The sequence below is a fragment of the Rhinoderma darwinii genome, chromosome 1 (assembly GCF_050947455.1).
Source record: "Rhinoderma darwinii isolate aRhiDar2 chromosome 1, aRhiDar2.hap1, whole genome shotgun sequence".
NCBI classification, from domain to species: Eukaryota; Metazoa; Chordata; class Amphibia; order Anura; family Rhinodermatidae; genus Rhinoderma; species Rhinoderma darwinii.
The window spans coordinates 509,119,965-509,141,088 of NC_134687.1; the positions used below are offsets into that span (position 1 = coordinate 509,119,965).

A 21,124-nucleotide genomic window follows, 5' to 3' on the forward strand; every position below is an offset into this window, starting at 1 on the left:
ACCGGCCCCTGTAAAAATATTTTTGAAATTTTCTTGAAAACGTGAGAAATTACTACTAAAGTTCTAAGCCTTGTAATGTCCTAGAAAAATAAAAGGATGTTCAAAAAACCATGAAAACAAAGTAGACATATAGGGGAAGTTAATTAGCAACAATTTTGTGTGGTATAACTGCCTGTCTTACAAGCAGATACATTTAAATGTACAAAAATGCAAATTTTTGCAATTTTTCTCAAAATTTGTGTTTCACAATTAAATACTGAATGTATCGAGCAAATTTTGCCAGTAACAAAGTCCAATTTGTACGAGAAAATCTCAGAATCGCTTAGCATCTCGAAGTTATTACCACATAAATTGAAACGTCAGATTTTAGGCAGATGAGGCCCTGTCAGGAAGGTCAAAAGTGGCCAAAGAGGGAAGGGGTTAACTCTCCATCGTGGGGCTGGTACTGCACAGAGTGCTGCTCAGACTCCAGACACTAGAATGTCATCTCGCCCCAGAGTGCCAGCTCGGTGCTATCTGCCTGGCCCTGCAGCAATTTACACTGCTCTCGTCTGCAATGTCGGAGACCAGCTGAGGGGGTGACTGGTAGAGAGGGATGTTAGTGCACCATTGATTATAGATTCTGTTAACCTGTTCCCTGCCGGGGGAACACAAGTTAGAATCAATTAGATAGACATTTTTCCAATTGTATTTCTGATAAAGTATTTGCAGAGGTTAAAAGATGTGAAGTTACATACAATCATTATAGTAATGTGTGCGTTAAGTTATTTATATAAGGAAAATAATCTTGGTATTTTTTTTAGTTTAACAGTAATAAGAAAATAGAGATTCAAATCGAAAATCGCCGATAGGGTGGAATAGAAAAATCTAGATTTTATTTTGTGGCAAAATCTCCCTGCCCTACATCTATTACGTGGAATAGTGTCTACTGGGCCATGTATCTAAGGCCATCATGTGGGATACTGTCCGCTGTAACTAAGCTTAACTAGTGGGATATTGTCTGCTAGGGCCCTGTATCTATGCCTACCATGAGTGATACTGTCACAGGGCCAGCAGGAGGTGTGAACCCACCTTGTCCCCAAGGGATTTAAGTTGGGCCTAAACCAGGAAACGGAGAGTCTAAGGGAACCCTTGTCTTCACCATTTAAACACTGTACAGGGATCTTGACTTCGCTGCAGGTGAACTTCAGGTCACTACCCAAAGCGTACTCTCCCTAGGTGAGGGCCAACATAACAGGTGAAGTGTCTATAGCGTGGTGAAATATGGCAAAAAGGTCAAGGAAGGCAGGAGAGGTTCATCACGTGTATTGTAGCAAATGGTCAAGGCAGAGGTTGGTCACGGGTATTGCAGTTAATGGTAAGGGCAAGCACGGATGGTCAGAGGTACAGGCTAAGGTCAAAACACATGAAATCAATAAACGGGATAGCTGGGACTCAAGGAACCAAAATTGCCCTGGCAACGAGTCAAGAGATAAAGACCTTTTTTATATCTAGGGACAACTGGGAGAATTGAATTTTGGCACACACTGGCCTTTAAAGATAACAAGGGTCAGCACGTGCGCACTATGAACCAGCATGGATCATCGTCGGAGAGACAGAAGCCGCCAGCTGCTGAGGAGGAGAGGGACATGAACCAGGAAAGTGGCACCGGGGATACTGTCTATCATTTGGGATATGGTCTGCAGTGGCCCTGTATAAGCCTATCATGTGGGATCACATGCAACTCGCCTCCACCAGTAAGTACAGTGCCTGTCTTAACGCTGTGTAATTTACCAGATTGAGTTTTCTAAAATGAGAGGTTAGTGGAAACCTAATTCCATTCTTTAAATGCTACGAACACTTTTGAGGGGCATTTTAAAAAAATAAAAAAAATAAAAAAATAGTTCAGTGTGTTTGGTGTAACTTTGTAATTAGTCTTCATTAAAAATTTGTTTTACTTTTTGAGAGGCAGCTCTTCTGTATTCTCTATACAAGGAAGCTGTATCTTTCATTTTGACCTGTATCAGTCAGTCCCGCGGACCTGACTGGTTCAGTGACAGCGTGTCCTGCGTGTCAGACACGCAGGATTCACCTGTATTCGTTCACATCTAAGTTATGAACTTAGATGTGAACGCTTACAGGTGGATCCTTCTGGTCAGAGACACGCAGGACACGCTGTCACTGAACCCAAAAGGTCTGCAGGTTAAAAAGACAAAAAACAAAAAGCAGAAGGTTGTCTATTCTTAATATATATATATTTTTTTTATAGTGCTAAAAACAAAATAAATATATTTGCATGCAGTTGTAGAGCAGTAGAACATATGTGAAGCGGAGTGAAATACAAGTCCTGTGTGCACCGTAAAATAAATAAAAATCATTTCAATATCTGAATGGATTGTTTTATTTTTTATTTTTATATAAGACAGTTTGACCACGCATTAGGAAAGTGCAATTTTGCGGTCTACACTCACAAATTAAGAACCTTACACAATGCGGATACTGGCACCAATCATAATATTCCATAAAATACAGAGTACTTCCATGTCAACAGTATTCGAGATCTGTATTAATACAGTGTCTACAAAACAAAGATTTGAGAACAGAAGCAAACACAAAAAGAAGCTGCCTTGTTATTCAATCAAGAAATAATGTATAAAGAATCAGGGAGCATATATATATATATATGTATATCATACATTACAGGGACACACACACATACAACGTCTTTTGTACTGAAGTATCTTTTGGCAAGGCCATAAATAGCATCCCCCTCCCATTCATTTCTGTGTAATCCACAGTGTACAAGGTGCTTTCCTCTTCATACCTACAGTACACTCAGAATGTAGAGGGAACTTATCTGCATATAATCACTGCTCAGTAACAACCCTTCAGCAAGTACCAGTAAGTCGTATCGTATGACAAAACAATCTGGTTCCAGTGTTACCTCTGGCAGATAAACACCATTCAATGAGTAGTCTCTTACTCTTCGGTGGCAATCAGTTCCAAAATAGAATTTTCCAGCAATTATCTTCAAAGACCTCAATGTTTAATCATTAAATATTGTCATCATCTAACATTTTGTTCACACCATCGCAAAGTCTCTGAAGATGGTTTTTGTAAGGTCCAAATGGGTTGTAGAGCGCAGCCAAAAACTCACAATTTGAGAAGTGATCAAACACGTTGTCGATACGTCCATGAGACTTTGCGGTTAGATGGCGCTGAATGACTTGATGAAGAAACTCACGACATTCATTTAACAATTTTGATAGCACATTGCGGTCAAATGTATACTCCACTTGATGAAAGCTGACCACAGTCATGGCCAACTGGTGGACTTTTCGCTTGAACTTTTCCATGAGTGCAATCTCATCCTGGTTGAACTGATTATTTCTATACAGGACAGCCAGCTTTATTACGGTCTTGATGAGATTTTTTATAATTTTCTCTGAGTCTTTCTTACTTTGGGTGAACTCCCTAGTTGCTTGGTAGAGCTCATCCAAGACTTCTCCACTGGTGTCATCAATCAAGGATGTTGCAATGTATTTAGATGAAGCCATCTTGCCAAGAATTTTCTTCTGGGCCTGGACAGCCAGATATTTGGAACTGAAAAAATCTGTCGCCACTGAAAAAAACAAAACAGAAAAATGTTATTATTGAATTGGTAACATATGATGGGTGTTTTCTTTTTCCAATAGAAATATACAAAATATGGTATTTCCCGAGCACCACAAGTGGTAGAAGGGCTGAGCCAAACATAACCAGATGTTACATAGTTGTGAAAGGTATTAAACAGTGACATTTCCCCCCTTTTTAATTTATTTTATAAAAACTGCGATTGTGGTTTTTAAATTTAGTAGCCATGATGTGGCTTTCCATATGGCTGTACTACAAATACTAGACAACTGTGTTCCAAAAGAGCAATGTGGCCACTTTATTCTAGTGATTGGGGGTCCCAATGGTTGGACCCCCACGATCACCAAGTTAGGACATATCATGGCAATATGCCATGTCACATTAAGGTGGGTACTCCCCTTGTTGAGACGACTGTGATAAACCTTCCGTTGGCCTTGACTTTTATTCTGGCTCATGCTGGTCTTTATATATCTGAGAAGGTTTAAGTACACAGATCGCTATCCAGCACCAAACAGGCTTGGTTTAGCTCTGCTCTAAAGCACTTCTCATTCTATGTCCTGTTACGGTTTCATTTTTATTTTTTTCCTTAACACAAGGTTTCCTTTAAATATTTCATACCAAGTAAGACATAGGTTAGACAAAAAAAATTCATTGTCATCAGTTTACTAGTCATATTTCCTGTTTCTTAAAATGTTCTATTTTGTCATAACTTTGTGAATATGTTAGGACTGATTTACTGACTTTACTGGAATTCAATGCGGTGACGGGCCTGTCACATGCCAGAAGACTATGGCAACTATAGCCATCATTTTTTTAAGGAATCTGTGGCAGATGTGAACACAGCCCAATACGTACAGCCAGCAAAGGAAAACAATATATAAATTCTACAATCTTCAAGTTGCAATACTTCTACCGACAGGCAGGTGGCAGAACAATTCTTTAAGTTGGCCTTGTGCCTACTGTGTCCCAAGTACAGGGAATGAACATTTCTTATTTACACATAATAAAGTAAAAGGTCATTATGAAAATGAAAAACTTTTTTTTTTTTTTTTTTAAGGATTGATTTAATGGAGCTAAACCTGGGTAAAGACCATAGATGACCCAATGTGCACACTGTCATAACAGTATTCAGGACGACAACTATACGGCCCTCCACAATGTGTAATCTGTGTAAGGTTGTGTGAGCATCGTATAGTTACACACTACTGAGTTAGGCATTTGTTACAATAATGTTGCGTAGTATAAAGTCTACACAAATAATTATTCAATTGATCAGATGTGGAGTGATTGCTCAGATGGGATAATATTTGATATAATCCTTTCTTTGTACTAGTGTGAACACCCAGCATTTCACACCCTGCCTTAGGGGAGTAGTCTGGAGTAAGTAGTCTGGCATCAGAGCTGTGATCTATCAGCGAGGGGAGGAATTTGCACATGACAAACATGCCGAAATCTTGTAGGAATATTTCTGTTGCACAAATTGAGGTAGCCACCGATGTGCTTCGCAATTTGCGACTGGCATCTTAAAAGAAAACTCTGCTCTTGTATTCTATGACATTTTACAATTGTTCCACAGCTGGAAATTTATTAAAGCCTTTACGTGTGTATTCGGACGTAAAAAAGTTGAAATTGTTTGTTTTGTGCAATAATGTGCGACTTTTTTGCATTTTACATTGCTCACGATGCTTTCCTAAAAAAAAAAAAAAAAAGTGGGTGACCATAGAATAAGGGGACGGGGCCACCAGCACCCTGACAAATTTACTTTAATTTACCACAAACATGCAAAATTATAGCAGAAATCGACACAAGCTTTCCGCTGGCATAGATTTTACGAGGCGTGCGACTAATAATAAGTTTGCACTATCTTACGCCAACCTATTTTGCTTTTAGACTGGCGTATGAAACACCAGTCTAGGTAAAGTTCCCCCTTGGCCTACATAAAAAGTTAAGTAACTTTCTGAATCATTTGCTTCACTTCACTCACTTTTTAATTACATGGTTTTATTGGCTGTTGAGACAAAGGTAAATTCAGAATTCAGCAAATTACTAGAGAGCAGTGCCTTGTGTGAGCTCAGATGACACCGTTAGGGCTATTTTGTTTGGTCACATGACAGAGGAATGGAGCTAAACCAAAATCTGGCAGCATTATAAAAGGTTTTATTAAAAAGTGGAATTTTGCTTTAAAATCTAAATTTTCTATTGAGTTCTATTAGTTTTTATTGCTTGTGACAAGATTTTTTTTAATTGGCTCCCAGACGGATCTCATTGGCTCCTTAAGTCTGCACAATTTCATTCATTCTTGGAACTTTTAAGTGTACAACTTCTATTTTACATTCTCGGTTCTGCATTTTTATTCTCCATAACACAGGGAACACAAAATCTTCAAGTTTTCTTGTTAAATATAATAAACATGATCATCTAGACTCCTGTACTAAATTTTCTCACGCGTTTCCAAATGGGAATAGTTATATCACAGAAGGGGCTGTATGACACTGCTCAACCAATCAACCGAGAAGGAAGCACTCAGAATACAGCATGTTTTGGGCACCGCATAGTGGGTACAGTAGCTTCCTCTAGCTTAGTCTTTGTAGATCATTTGAAAATGATGCTGAAAGGAAACCGGTAATTGCATAATATACTTATAAATCATACTGGTCAGAATAAGGCACCATACACACGATTGTGCCCGTAATTACGGGCATGGCCAGCCGCGGACAGCCATCCGCATTTACGGGCCATGCTCCCATTATAAAGTATGGGAGCACGGTCCGTAAAATAAAAAAAATAGGACATTACCTATTTTTTTCTGAAAGTTTCTACGCCACTGACACATTCCCATAAGTAGACGGGAAGGTGACAGTCGGCCATAGAAATGACTGGGTCTGGAATTACGGGCGATTTTACTGTCGTGTGCATGGGGCCTTAGAAAGGGAATTTTCCCACCCACTCAATTTAATGCCATCACAAATACAGCTGGTAATCTTGGATTTTTTTCTTACGAACGTCCCATATTACACAATCCTCTAACTACAGTTATAGGGTAGTTTGTTGTTGTACACATTAATGACAGGCACAATACAGTTTCACTTCTTTAAAATAGAACTCTACAGGAAATTGCAATGCTGAGTAAGACACGGTATATACACCAGCTGCACAGCACGCAACCATCAAGACCATAGCCTGAATGCAATAATGAAGGAAACGTATAAAAAGGTGGGTAAGTGCACCATATCCTTGTACCCATTCTAGTTTCATAAATCTAAGGCTGTGTCATACGTAGAGGATTTAGAGCGGATTTTCCTCCCGGAATTTGCGGATAGAAAATCTGCAGCAGAATACAGTAGTATCAAAGAGCATGGGATTTGAACAAATTTCATCCACATGCAGCAAAATTTTCGGTGCAGAAATGGGCCTGCGGTGTGTAGTTTTTAATCTGCAGCATGTCAATTTCTGCTGCAGAAAGTACATGGATTTGTTCCGGAAATTCTGGCGGCAAGTGTCTACAGAAAAGAAACCCCACAGCAGAACACAGTTGCAGTAAATCCACTACGTGTGGACGTACCCTTAGGGTATGTGCACACGATAACTGCATTTACGTCTGAAATTACGGAGATGTTTTCAGGAGAAAACAGCTCCTGAATTTCAGACGTAATTGCTCGAACTCGCGTTCTGCGGGGCGTCCATTACGGACGTAATTTGGAGCTGTTCTTCATTGGATTCAATGAAAAACGGCTCCAATTACGTCCCAAGAAGTGTCCTGCACTTCTTTGACGAAGCTGTTATTTTACGCGCCGTCTTTTGACAGCGACGCGTAAAATGACAGGTCGTCGGCACAGTACATCGGCAAACCCATTGAAATGAATGGGCAGATGTTTGCCGACGTATTGGAGCCGTGTTTTCAGGCGTAAAACGCCTCCATTACGCCTGAAAATTGGAATTGAAACATCCAGTTGTCAATTAATACATTGTTCCTCCTGGAAATTAAGGAACGGCACAGTGCAGAATTCTAAGGAATGGTGCATGGTGGCTGAACGATTCGCACTACTGCGTGGGCTTCTCTCAGGAACTCTGGTGTGCGCCCACATTCTAAAAATACTGACTGGCTTCCTACAAAATTGGTCTTTAGTCGGAGATAGAGAAATTAGATCTCTATACAATATTCTATAGGCAACAGGAAATCACGATGCTGTATCATGTTTTATTTATTCGAGAATACAAATATTTCCCGACATGCCAAGAGATGCCATGGACACCCACTCATTTCATGTCATCCTTTTCCATGTGTTTTAATCTTTGGTTTAGAAATTCTTATTTTTCTACTTTTTACACCAATAAAAAAAAAAATAGAATACATCTAGAAGCCTTTCTCATCAACATCAAACATTGTCATTAATACGTAATGAGAGAAAATGAAGCGATTATTTTATAACTAAAATTCACAAGTTGCCTTGCAAAATATATTTGGCCAATATGAGTTACCAAAATCTACAGCGATGAGCCTATTTCACATTAAAATAAGAACAGCTTCACATCTTCTACTGCCGACTAACAGGTAGGTCAAGTGTGGACAATAAAACCAGTTTACCGGTTTGCTTTAAACCAAAGGAATGTGTTTTACTGGAAATATTTGAAATAGTTTCATCTGTAGACCTTTTCACACAATACATTCAAGAGACACTTGGAATTGTGTACTTGAATTATATGTAGGTATGTTTGTACAATTTTACATCATGCAATGCTTGCTGTGATGGTATCTCCACCTATGTTGACCTCTGGCACAGAAAAAGGCTGAAAGGGCATTCACATGTAATTGGCAGCCAGAGGAGAAGAATGGCATGGGAGAGTGGAGGAGATAAGCATTGATATCTTAGGCCCAGTTTACAGTTTTTTGGCACGTTTAATGCAGAAACCGCGCCCAAAAAAACCACCTGAAATCGCCTCCCATTGAAATCAATGGGAGGCGGAGACGCTTTTTTTCCGCCTGTTGAAAAAACGTTTGCAGAAAAAAGCATCATGCCCTTTCTTCAGGCATTTCCGTCTTTGACCTATTGACATCAATGGGAGGCAGAGAAAGCGTTTTGTTTTTTTTGCAGCTTTTTGTTTTTTTTGCCGAATAATGCTGCAAAAAACGCGTCAAAGAGTGCAGGCAGGTCAAAATCTGCCTCAAAATCCCTGACGGAATTTTGAGGCAGATTTTTCTGCTTGCAAAAACCTCAGTGTGAACAGGGCCTTAGGGGACCCAACATGGTGTCTGCACTATCATGGGGTATGCCATGGCTGACAGTTACAGTTTACGGTGGAAATTAAGGAAAAATATTCTCTGCAGCAGGTAGGTCAGAGTACTACATAATACAAATGCTAGCTGCTGCAGAACCTCTTATTGAAGAGATGGAGGGAGCTTCATGTCAGTTACATACACGAGTTGGGAACAAAGGATAATATATTCATATATGTCCATATCACGTGTCCATATTACATATATATAGCATTTTATAAATATTTGGAAAAAATCTTATTCACAAATCACTATGCTGAAAGCTGGAAAAACAAATCTCTTTTGCACAAGTAAAACTAAAACGTGAATAAGGAAATGTAACTTATGTCTTGTGTTTAATCTTCTGCCAAGTAAAGGATGAAACACTCGCGCAGTAGACGCATTGCCTTGGCACCAAGTAGTATATAGTAGTTTATCCGAAGAATTCAATTGCAACTCAAAGTGAACTCATTTGTAGCCATTTGCCATCAGCAGCTGTTCCTCGACTGCTTCATCTTTCCATTTGTCACAAAATACAAAATCACAAAACCCTTGTGCCAGTGGTCTCGACCGGAATTTCAATAGGATACCGAAGCATTCTGTGCTCACACTGAGAAGTCTAGAAATAAATACATGTATGTTCATATACACACTGGCTGAAGTAACCAGAGATGGATGAAGTGTTCATTGTTTGAATGCCAACACTACTCTAGGCAAGAGCAAAGAAAAGTGCTATACATTGCTGAATGTGTCATACAGCATATGCGATACTTCGAAAAACAACGGCAAACTTCAATTTAAAGTCCCAAATCTTAAAGGGACCATACACTTAGGATAAACGAAGGCTATTGCATTTGCTGTTATTACATCTGGTGCCCTCTAGGGTTCAGGGTATGTTTAGCGAGTAATAATAAAAGGTAAAGATGGGGCACTTCTACGGAGATTACCAAGCAAATGCTTGAGTTCTGTGGCAGACGTAAGACGGAAAAGTTTATTTAACACAACGGAGCAGTGGACAACTCTGATGTAAATCATATCACCTACAGAGCAAACGTACTCAACATATTACCTGAATAGCTGGTTTAGAACTTACCCGGCATTATAAGAGCAGGCACAAAACACAGCATTAACCACACACACTTCTATAGTTCTTGTTTTTTTTTTATAGAAGAATATTCATAGTCCAGGTTGGAAAGGCTGCCAGATCGAAAACAAGGCCGCTTCTAATTTATAATCTCAATAAACAAAAGGTTACTCAATCACTATGTTATATCAGATTGCAACCTTCTCCGGATCCTCATGGGACCAACCAGTGGATCTGGGATGCTCTTATTTGCCTATACAGTTGGAGAGAGACTGAGAAAACATAAAAATCACTGTACATGTCCACAGTTTCTAGAAGCCTAAAATAATTTTTAGCACTTTACAAATTTCAGAACAAAGATCATATTTTTTTTTTTTTTTTAATTAAAGTAACCCTGTAACAGAGCATTTATATTCCCCACCACTGCCCTGTTCTGCAATTAGGGTAATAAATACTAGATAACTATTCAATGTAATTGGCTGTGCCTCATGCTTTGGCCCTATTAGTTCTCAAATACATAATCGTGGGCACAAAGCGGGAGATTTATTAAGACTGGCGTTTGGAACGCGAGTTCTAATAAGAAACAAAATGTCTGTGTGACACTGAATAAAATCTGCGTAGACCAGGAGCAGATTTCTACCATCATGTACGCCAGTGTCTTGTGAAATGATAGTAGATACGGCGCATGGTGGGCAGCTATGTCCCTAACTATAAGCTCCACCCTTTTTAAAAAGAAAAAAATTGAGGAGCGTTGGAAACGCCCTAAAAGTCGCAATTTTGGCGCCTTTTTGCCATTTGCGACTTTTCTACGGCAGAAAACAAAGACATGTTAAATTCCTTCTAGAATAGATCACCACATGGTGACTTCTCACAGCATGTGGTGGAACATTACTACAATTTCGTTTTTACAGATTCTTTAGAATTTGTGAGAAAAACTTGTGCCTCCATGAAATCACAGGCACATTGAGGTACAGTATGGGCCCAGAGATTTCTATGGGCACCCTATTAAGCCTACATATAACATGGATCTGTATTATGGTTGTGTGCATGAAGACTCATTCATACACTAGGATGAATCTCAGAGGAAGACAAACTCTTGGAGTGTGTTAACCACTAAGACACTCTTCTCCCTATTTAATAAGATCCAGTCTAAAATTAGAGGTTAGAATAATAGTGCAACCCTACATTTAAATACCATTTTACAGGTGAAATATACATAAAATGTGGAGTAAATTGGAAATGCGATTGCAAGAAAAAAATAAAAGTGTTTTCAATTTAGCAGCAACATCCGGTCGGTTCAATGTTTGCACACAGCAGAGATTCCCAACCTTATTTTATCTTGTGAGCCAAGTCTCAACTCATAATGACAAAGTGAAAACAGAATATTAGTAATCTTTGCTAATTTATTGAAAAGTAAAAACGAAAATAATGCATATTCAGACCCTTTACTCAGTAAAGCACCTTTGGCCTCCAGTCTTCTTGGGTATGACAAGGTTTGCACACCTGGATTTGGGGGATTTTCTGCCATTCTTCTTTGCAGATCCTCTCAAGCACAGGTTGAATGGGGACCGTCGGTGGACTGGCATTTTCGGTCTCTCCAGCGATGTTCGATTGGGTACAAGTCAGGGCTTTGGCTGGGCCACTGAAGGACATTCACAGAGTTGTCCCTAAGCCACTCCTGTGTATTGGCTGTGTGCTTAGGGTCATTGTCTTGTTGGAAAGTGAACCTTCGACCCAGAGCACTCTGGATCAGGTGTTCATTAAGAATATCCCTGTACTTTGCTCTATTCATCTTTCCCTCAACCCTGACCAGTCTCCCTGTCCAGGCTGCTGAAGACCACCACCACAGCATGATGCTGCCACCAGCATGCTTCACTGTAGGGATTGTATTGTGCAGGTGATGAGCAGTGCCTGGTTTCCTCCAGACATGACTCTTAGAATCGAGGCCAAAAAGTTAAATCATGGTTTCATCAGACCACAGAATCTTGTTTCTCACAGTCTGAGAGTCCTTTAGGTGCTTTTTTTGCAAACTCCAGACAGACTTTCACGTGTATTTTACTGAGGAGAGACTTCTTTCTGGCCACTCTGCCCTAAAGTCCAGATTGGTGGAGTACTGCAGCAAAGGCTGACTTTCTAGGTTTCTCCCATTTGCACACAGGTTCTTTGGAGCTCAACCTGAGTGACCATAAGGTTCTTAGTCACCTCTCTCACCAAGGCCCTTCTCTCCCCCCCCCCCCCCCAATTACTTAGTTTGGTTGGATGGCTAGCTCTATGAAGAGTCCTGGTTGTTCCAAACATCTTCCATTTAAGAGTTATTGAGGTGACAGTGCTCTAGAGAACTTTCAGTGCAGCAGAATTTTTTTTGTACCCTTCTCCAGATCTGCGCCTCTACACAATATAGTCTCCGAGCTCTACAGGCAGTTCTTTCCTCCCCTTGGTTTTTGCTCTGATATGCATTGTCAGCTGTGAGACCTTATTTAGACAGTGGTGTCTCTTTCCAAATCATGCCCAATCAAATGAATTTACCACAAGTCGACTCTAATCAAGGTGTGGAAACAATTCAAAGACTATCTAGAGAAACGGGAGGTCCCCAGAGCAAAATTTCAAGTGTTATAGCTAAAGGTCTGAACAATTATGTCCATGCGAAATGAATTTTTTTTTCAATTTTTAATACATTTGTAAACATTTCTAAAATTGTTTTCACTTTGTCATTATGGGGTATGAAGTGCAGAATGATGGGGAAAAAAAATAGATTTTTTTTTTAATTTTAGCAAAATGCCTCAGAATAACAAAATGTGAAAAAAGTGAAAGGGTCTGAAGACTTTCCGAATGCACTGTATGTTCAAGTGCTGACCAGCACCTGCAGTCTCCGAAGACCTTGAGTAAGCGAGTCCTGCAGTGTTTACTCAACAAAAAGCCAAATTTTTGGACACTCGAATGTGCGACTCCTTATAAACTGCGAGCTCAAGGAAGTCCTTCAGTGTAGGGGCATCAAAGCCCACCTGGTTCTCCTTCTACTTCCCTTGTATAAATAGGATATGGTGCACTTATTATAGGAACTCAGAATGGCAAGCTGGTGGAGAAGACGCTGGGACAATTCACAGACCTCTAGAAGCAATCTACTCCTCTATGCCAATCAACAACTTAAAATCTTACATAAAAAGTTTAGTATTTTTGCGAATAGTTTGCTTTTTTGTAATAATTTTTCATTTAAATACAGTTGCTTTCAAAATACAGATGGTAATGGTTACTGGTTTAGCCCAGCTCTAGTTGTGTAACTCATCGGAGATCCCCACAATGCACTGCTTTCTGGCCACAGGAAACCAGCACAACTCTGTATCTAAGTTTAGACATAATTGAGGAAGAAAATATCATGCAACAAAATTAGTAGAATAAAAAAGTAAAGCAAAATATTTACCATGTTATGCAACTTTTTTTCCACAGTTAAAAGCGTAACTAACCCTTCTCCTACCATTTTATCCTCTAGTGCCTTCATACTCAACTGTGCTGTACACAAATTGTACTCCCTCATCAATCCCATTGGAGGATACAGTAATCGCAGAGGCATACAGTACAGGCACATTTTAAAAGTAAGTGTGTGTGTGTGTGTGTGTGTGTGTGTGTGTGTGTGTGTGTGCCTCAGCAATCTTGTGGAAACACAAACTCCAAGCAGATGTGGCCGCTAGTGACATTTCAAATCCAGTGCTGCAAGGAAATAGCGATAACTATTAAGCCAATGTGGTGTGCGATAAATCAGTAACCTGCTCCTTACCGGTAACAGTAGGATATCTTCACACATCAGATTTGTGGTAGAAAAGGCTGACTAAGGCTGGCACAAATCCACGCAGATGCGTATTGAATTGATTTTTCTGTTGCAGCAGATTTGTTGCAGATATTGCTGCGTGTAAACATACCCTTGCGTTTCCATGCATGACACTTTCAGACAAGTGAACATATACGGTGTCATGATATCTATGAAAACATACATTCTGTGACATCGAACGGTCAAAGAACCAGCTCTAAAGAAATGATCATAATTCTCCAGCAAGAATTGCACGCTGTCTGCGCTCCACAAATTGATCCTGTGCCAACCTAATGTATAATGTACTTAAAACCGTAGTGGCAAAAAAGAAGCTGCCAAGGCATTATTGCTGGCATCTGTTCAGCATTAGTTTCAAAGCTTTGGTGTAAGTAATCACAACTAGAAGCACATTTATGATGCCCATTCACATAGTGGTAGATTTTAAAGGCAAATTGATGTTTTTTTTTTTGCTGCGCGGCTTGTACAGAAGACCCGTTGAAACCATGTACAAGCCACGCTACTAAAAACCACAGCAAATTGCGGCACACTATTGCTACATATACCGGCAGGCTAATACAACGTAGAACCACCTAATAAAACTATAGTTGGTATCAGTTGGCATGCCTATGCCTGCTACTTCGGTGCCTGTTTTTTCCAATAAGTAACTAGCTGCACTTTCTACTGAACCTTTTTCGGTTAGGCTCTGTTCACATCTGCATCGTGCATGCAGCGATATTGACAGATTTTTATACAGCATTGATCATTCGAGCAGTGTAAGGGACAGAGCTTGCCATATTGTCACGACAGACGTCCAAATAGTTGAATAATGCGATTCTAGAGATATATACTTCATATCTGAACTGGTCTGCTTATACTGCTCTGCGAATGTCATTATCTACAACCATCTGGTTATACGAACACTTAAAATATTTGAATTTGGATTTTAGATTTGTTTGCATAGTTCACATGCAATAATCTGGTCACCAGCATAGTTAAAAGTCACAAGACATTCACTCTTCATGGAAACTATCTCAGCTATGCCGCTATTACCTGAAATGTTTCTTTCTGAAGGTAAAGTTCAGTTACAACGTGCATACTTGTGTCTCAACAGAACAGGAAGAAAACCAATACCATTTTTCTGTATCACTAGAAAATCGCATACATTAGAAATGATAGAAAACAAATTGTGATACATGCACTTAAACTTAACTGCTTCATATTTTACACCTGTAGTAGTTCTTATGTGTTATATATTGACTATTTTCATTACTTGTAGTCAGACTATTCATTTACAGGCTGAATTTCAATAGACTATAGGGAAACTAATGTTTAATAAAAGACGGTCAATCTCAACAGCTACATTGTTGCAATTAACTAAAATAGAAAAAGGACAGATGTAAGGCCCTGTTCACACAGTTTTTTGCAGGAGGAAAATTCTGCCTCAAAATTCCGTTTGGGATTTTGAGGCAGATTTTGACCTGCCTGCACGCCGTTTGCCGTGTTTTTCGCTCGCGCCCATTGAGTGCTACGGGCAAAAAACGCCACGAAATAAGCTTTCTCTGCCTCCCATTGATGTTAATGGGAGGTCAGAGGCGTAAACGCCCGAAGATAAGGCATGCCTCTTTTTACCGCGAGACAGTAAATGGGAGCCATTTTCGGCCGTTTTTTGGCACAGTTTCCGACACTGTTTCCGCGTAAAAAAAACTGTGTGAACCACACAATATGAGATGTCTATGTCTAAAGCTTCTTAGTTTCGATGGTTCTTCTTTCAGGAGGTAAAATGGTTTACAATCAAATACCCAATATCTAAAGGGGACTATTCCCTGTAGAAACGTAATAGTTTCTGCTGGGAAACGCACTGGTCAGTATCCACATGTAGAAATAGAATAGAAATGTACTGTAATGAAAAAAATGGAGAGCTGTATATTAGCATGTCAGTGGTCATCTCCCAGACTATGGGCCCCTGCTGAACATGTGTCCCCCGTCACCCGTGTGCCTCCTATTTTCACATGGAAGCACAGGGAGATTTTTTTTCTCACAGATTACAGAAGGCAGAAATAGTGGCAACAAATAGAAGCCCCATGGACTGCAATGCACAAAAATGAAGGCATCAAACAAAGATATAAAATATAACATCCAAATAGTTTGTGTATTACACCCCCACATACAGCAAAACCACCCAAAATTCCATTATGAAATGTTGTTTTAGAGGGGTGGTCTTCTCAAAGAAGATGGGCAGTATGTATGTTTCAGCCCCACTGTTAAGCCTTCCGTGTGTCGCGCGTGATTCGCACAACAGTAGATAAAGAAATGAAGGAAAAAATAAAAGCACTTCATTTCTTTTTCTAAACATCAAAACCGCGTGTCATAAGGATGGTATATGCGTGAAATTCACACAGCCACGCACCATTCACTGATGACACAGGGGACTGCAACGGTGCGAAACGCTGCGTTTTTTGCACGCGCAAAATGCACACGTTCGTGTGAATAAGGCCTTAATGGTGGGGCTGAAAATCTGTAACAGGAAAACTTGTTTGGCTCAAAGCGCTGGTCTTCTCAAAGGGGTGGTCTTCTGGAGAGATTGTATATAGAAAGTGGCATGTGCAATATATAAATGTGTCAAGACATCTGAATAAACCTCAGAGTATACAATAGAATGAACGGATCAACAGAATATTAGAATGGATAAGGATATCCAGGTCCAAATCAATGGATAATAGTACCTGCTGTTCTATGCTCATCACGGATTCCTCGGGGGTATGCAGTTTTCATATATTATAGGGAACCATTTAAAGCAATTCCCTAAAAATGTAGCGATTGGAAAAATGACTTCATCTTTCACAAGCGGCTGTGATTTGGCTATTAGTACAGAGAAAGGAATATCAAATTCCCATGTATCTTCTCTTCCTAGCTCCAATTTGTAGGGACTCTGCGTGCTGCCGTATAGGGTCCATGCACACGGTAATGGTGTGCATGAGCGCTAACTCTACTTAGTTACTAAACCTGTTGGATGACTACAGAAAATATTTACTTCGTTACAGTACTTTGGCAGGCTCCATGTAGGGGACAGTTGTATTTCTCCAATCTGAGCGTTGTCTTTTAAATATGTAACTTATAAACGTATAACTTTTACGGTAACACATTGATGGAGTATTAAAAAGGAGTGAAGAATAATAGGTTTGTATAAAAATAACATCTGGGGCCCTTATCTATCGGAAGTAGGGCAGGTCTTGTGACCCCTGTACACTAACTGTGTGGCCACTGTCCCCACAGACTTTAATGTAGAGGGCCCTGTGGATAGGCCATTAGATAATTCACAGGCAAATATAAAATTTTATATATATTATATATAAAAAGGATCATAAATACAACCGTAACACCAACTTCTATGGTATGATTTCCTATTATAAAGAGTGCCTGGCAAAGCACTAATATTCAGTGAAGAGCTGTATGAGCAAAGTCCTTAAAAGTGCCCCTTCATTCAGTAATATAAATATTTTTCTTAATGATTACGCCCACAGGACTTGGCATAAATGACAAAACCTTTTTAGTGAAATACGGTCATTAAGGCTGAGCCAAGTGCTGCACCACACCATGCATGTACTGAATAGGCACCAATGATAAATCTAAGGATGCCCCCAGGGTCACAGGTTTTAACTCCAGGTAACTAGTTAACAAAGGAATCATTATTGCAGTCTGAAATGCACAGCCTGAAATCATTAGCCGTGTTCACATTAGTGAGTGGACCTATGACGGCTGAATCTACTGCTCTCACATTGAATGCTCCATTCACAACTGTAAATGATTGCTATTTTTTGGAAGTATTTTTTGCACAGGACACCGCACATTAACATTATCGACAGTATACTCAAGTGTTGCTATACAAGACAGTGCAAAGTGGAGATGTCCTAGGAGCTCATGGGTTTCTCTGAAGTTCTTTCTGACCTGACCCCACTATTTGCTCTCATTTATTTTTAGTACTAATCTCAGATTTTTCCACTTGCGTGCGCCGCACATGCTATTTATCTGCCTTTTGGTGGACTTGTATATTTTTTATATTGTTTACATGGTTTTATCATTATGCGTTTTACGCTTTGTGATTTATACTTTATACTTTTGTAGCACTCAGCACTTTATTTGGATATATAAGATTATTCATAGAGCATCTGTTGGGTATATCTTGGTCTGGTCTCAGCCCTCATTCTGTGTTTTCACCGACAGAGGGTCACATTCCTTGTGATCCTCGTTCTTATAGTTTTTTAGTGGTGTTTTAAAGTGTATGGTCTGTTGGTGTGCATATATAATTTTTTTCTTGTATATTATTTGTCAATAAAGTATTTTTTTCATATCTTTGATCTATATGGGTATACAAGCCTTTTTTGGGTATTTGCTTTTTTGTTTTGTCTAAATAGTCTTTTGATGCCGGTTTTTGCACCCTTACAATTTTTCTGTGCCCGCCATTTCTCTATGGTGTTATACTAGGTGCTCATCCAACATCAGCACCAGGTAACAGAAAGTGTATCACATATATTCATGCCCCATAAACGGCATCTGTGGCTGTTCAACGAGAGCTGAAAACCCAGTCTTAGGCAGGATACAAAGGAGCGTGTGCGTTTTGCGCACGCAAAAACCGCTGAGTTTTGCGCGTGCAAAAGGTCCATAAAAGCTCCGTGTGTCAGCAGCATATGATGCGTGGCGGTGTGATTTTCGCGTAGCCGCCATCATTATGACACTGTTTTTATGTTTGTAAACAGAAAAGCACGTGGTGCTTTTCTGTTTTCATTCATAGTTTCGACTACTGTAGCTCGCAGCACACGGAAGTGCGTCCTTGTGCCGTGCGCGGTTTTCACGCACCCATTGACTTCAATGGGTGCGTGATGCGTGAAAAACTGGCAAAAGTAGGACATGTCGTGTGTTTTACACAGCACACATACGCTGTGTGAAAATCACGGACTGTCTGAACGGCCCCATTTACTAACGTAGGTCCATACGATGATTTTCACGTACGTAGCACGGACGTATTATACGTTAGTCTGAATAAGCCCTAACGCCATCTTCCTTACGGATATATTTGACACTCAATAGTTGCAAGAAAATCTCATGGAAGTACCATATACTTGCATCTGCTCCTCAAATGTATTCTTACTGTGACTGTTGGTACCACAGAAGTGGTGCTGCAAAAAGTTTGTGTAGTCCCAGCCTAAGGCCTTATTTACACGAGCGTATTTCAGGCCCGTGATACGCGCGGAAAACCACGCACGTCGCACGGACTTATGTAAGTCAAATGGGGCCATTCAGACATTCCGTGTTTTTCACGCAGCGTGTATCCGCTGCGTGAAACTCACTGCATGTCCTATACTTGAGCGTTTTTTGCGCATCACGCACCCATTGAAGTCAATGGGTGCGTGAAAATCACAGACATCACACGGACGCACATCCGTGGACTGTGCGTGATTCGCGCAACAGTTGCTCAAAAAAAATGAGAAAAAGAAAACCACCTCCTTCATTTCACATACGTCAAAACCACTTGACATAAAGATGGCATACGCGCCAAAATAACGCAGAAACGCACCAAACACTGACACCCGGAACTGCAACGCGCGCAAAACGCAGCATTTTTACGTGCGCAAACCGCACACGTTCGTCTAAGTAAGGCTTAAGGCTACACGTCAATGTACAACCACACGCAACTCAATGGCTCACTTGAATACATAGTCTATTTTTCCCTACAGGACCAAAGTCACATGCAGTTGTATGCAAATGTATTTCTATACGAAATAATAAAACTCACACAAGATAGTAAATTGCCATGTAGCGTTTTACGGTAGGACAGCTAAAAAAAATTGTCACGCAAAATATGCCATCTATAGGAACACACTGAATAGAATGAAAATTTCATGTACATGCAAAAAAAAAAAGTTAAGCAAAAATTGCACAATAGTTGTGATTGAAGCTGTCGAATCGCCCCAGACTAGTAATAATTATCTTTCAGGCACATAATCTGAAAAGCTGCATCACTACTGAATCAAAACTCAAGCAAAAGGAACTGCTCCTGTGGAAATGCAAATTATTGTGCTACATGTACAAGCCATGGTTGCCGTTTTTATGCAAGACATTTTACTGGTTAGGATCAGTTCACACAGATTTTGGCGCAGATTTAGATCAGCGGCAAACGGCCGAAACCATCTCCCATTGATTTCAATGGGAGATGGAGGCGTTATTACCGTGGTGGCTTTTAGCCGCTCCCAGGAAAAAAACTGAGGCATGTTCTTTGACACGGTTCCGCCTCTGACCTCCCAGAGAAAGCGTTTTTTAGCCCGCACCACTCAATGGCTGCGGGCAAAAAAACGCAGCAAGAAAGTGCAGGCAGGTCAAAATCTACCTCAAAATTCCTGAAGGAATTTTGAGGCAGATATATTCTGCCTGCAAATTCCTCCATGTGAACTAGGCCTTAAATGGGTATTCCCATCATAAGCAAATCCACAGGTTCCACCTCTAGGACCCTCACCTTTTGGGAGAACAAGGGGGTCTATTGATGCCGATTCACTGTCTCCGCAGTCACCAAAGGTGGGACCTGCACCTATCCGGTATTTATGGCATATCCTGTGCTGAAAGAGGACCTGTCACTAGGTCATATAAGTTGAACTGGTTAAATGACCTGAATAGCACGGACTCTGATTGCGATTTTAGTTTTTTTTCCTAGACCCACCCAGTTCCAGTGATATGGCCCACTGTTGTGTTGGCTCCCAATATGCTAATTTACTGTAGTTGGGGTACATATGACACTTTTTTTTTTTTTTGGGAAGGTGGGATGAACCGAAAAAAGCAATTCTAGCAGTGTTTTCTTCCGCGTCAGATAACACGAACGTTTTTTAGTTCGGATCGTTATGGATGCGGCGATACCAATTGTTTGTAGCTCTTTGTTTTTTTTTACTTTAACAAAGCATTTTTTTTTTTACTTGATGTTTACATTTTTTTAATCTATTATTTACTAGATAGTTTGATCACTTTTCTAATACTCCAATACTTCTGTATCGTAGTGTAATATGCCTGTTACTGTAAAACGGATTAGACAGGGCCTAATAGGCATACACTGTTGGCAGATCTGGGGGCCTTTGTTTGGCCCCTAAATGCCATGGAAACCATCAGCACCCCATGATCACATTGCAGGGACGAGGATGAGGTGACATAAGCAGCACCCTCCCTCTAAAACCACTTAGATGCCGCTAATTGACCGCCACATCTAAGGGTTTAACTTCAATTCCGAACGTTAAAAGCAGGAGACAGGCTGTCAGACAGTCCAGCACCCACACTAGCTGGCGCTCAACATTTATATTAGAGCCACAGGACCTGGAACCATAATACGGATCCG

The 21,124-nt window shown here is 40.2% G+C and overlaps 1 protein-coding gene across 5 annotated transcripts in view; it reads right to left on the reverse strand.

Moving 5' to 3' along the window:
• Positions 1–2,377: 2,377 nt before the first annotated feature.
• TNFAIP8 (TNF alpha induced protein 8) overlaps positions 2,378–21,124 on the reverse strand; it is a 109,132-nt gene continuing 90,385 nt past the window's right edge. For all 5 annotated transcript variants that reach the window (XM_075854811.1, XM_075854808.1, XM_075854812.1 and 2 more), the window contains one exon: positions 2,378–3,601. In XM_075854811.1, the coding sequence (XP_075710926.1) occupies positions 3,033–3,601 (569 nt within the window). In that variant the 3' untranslated portion in view covers positions 2,378–3,032. The remainder of the gene's footprint in view (positions 3,602–21,124) is intronic.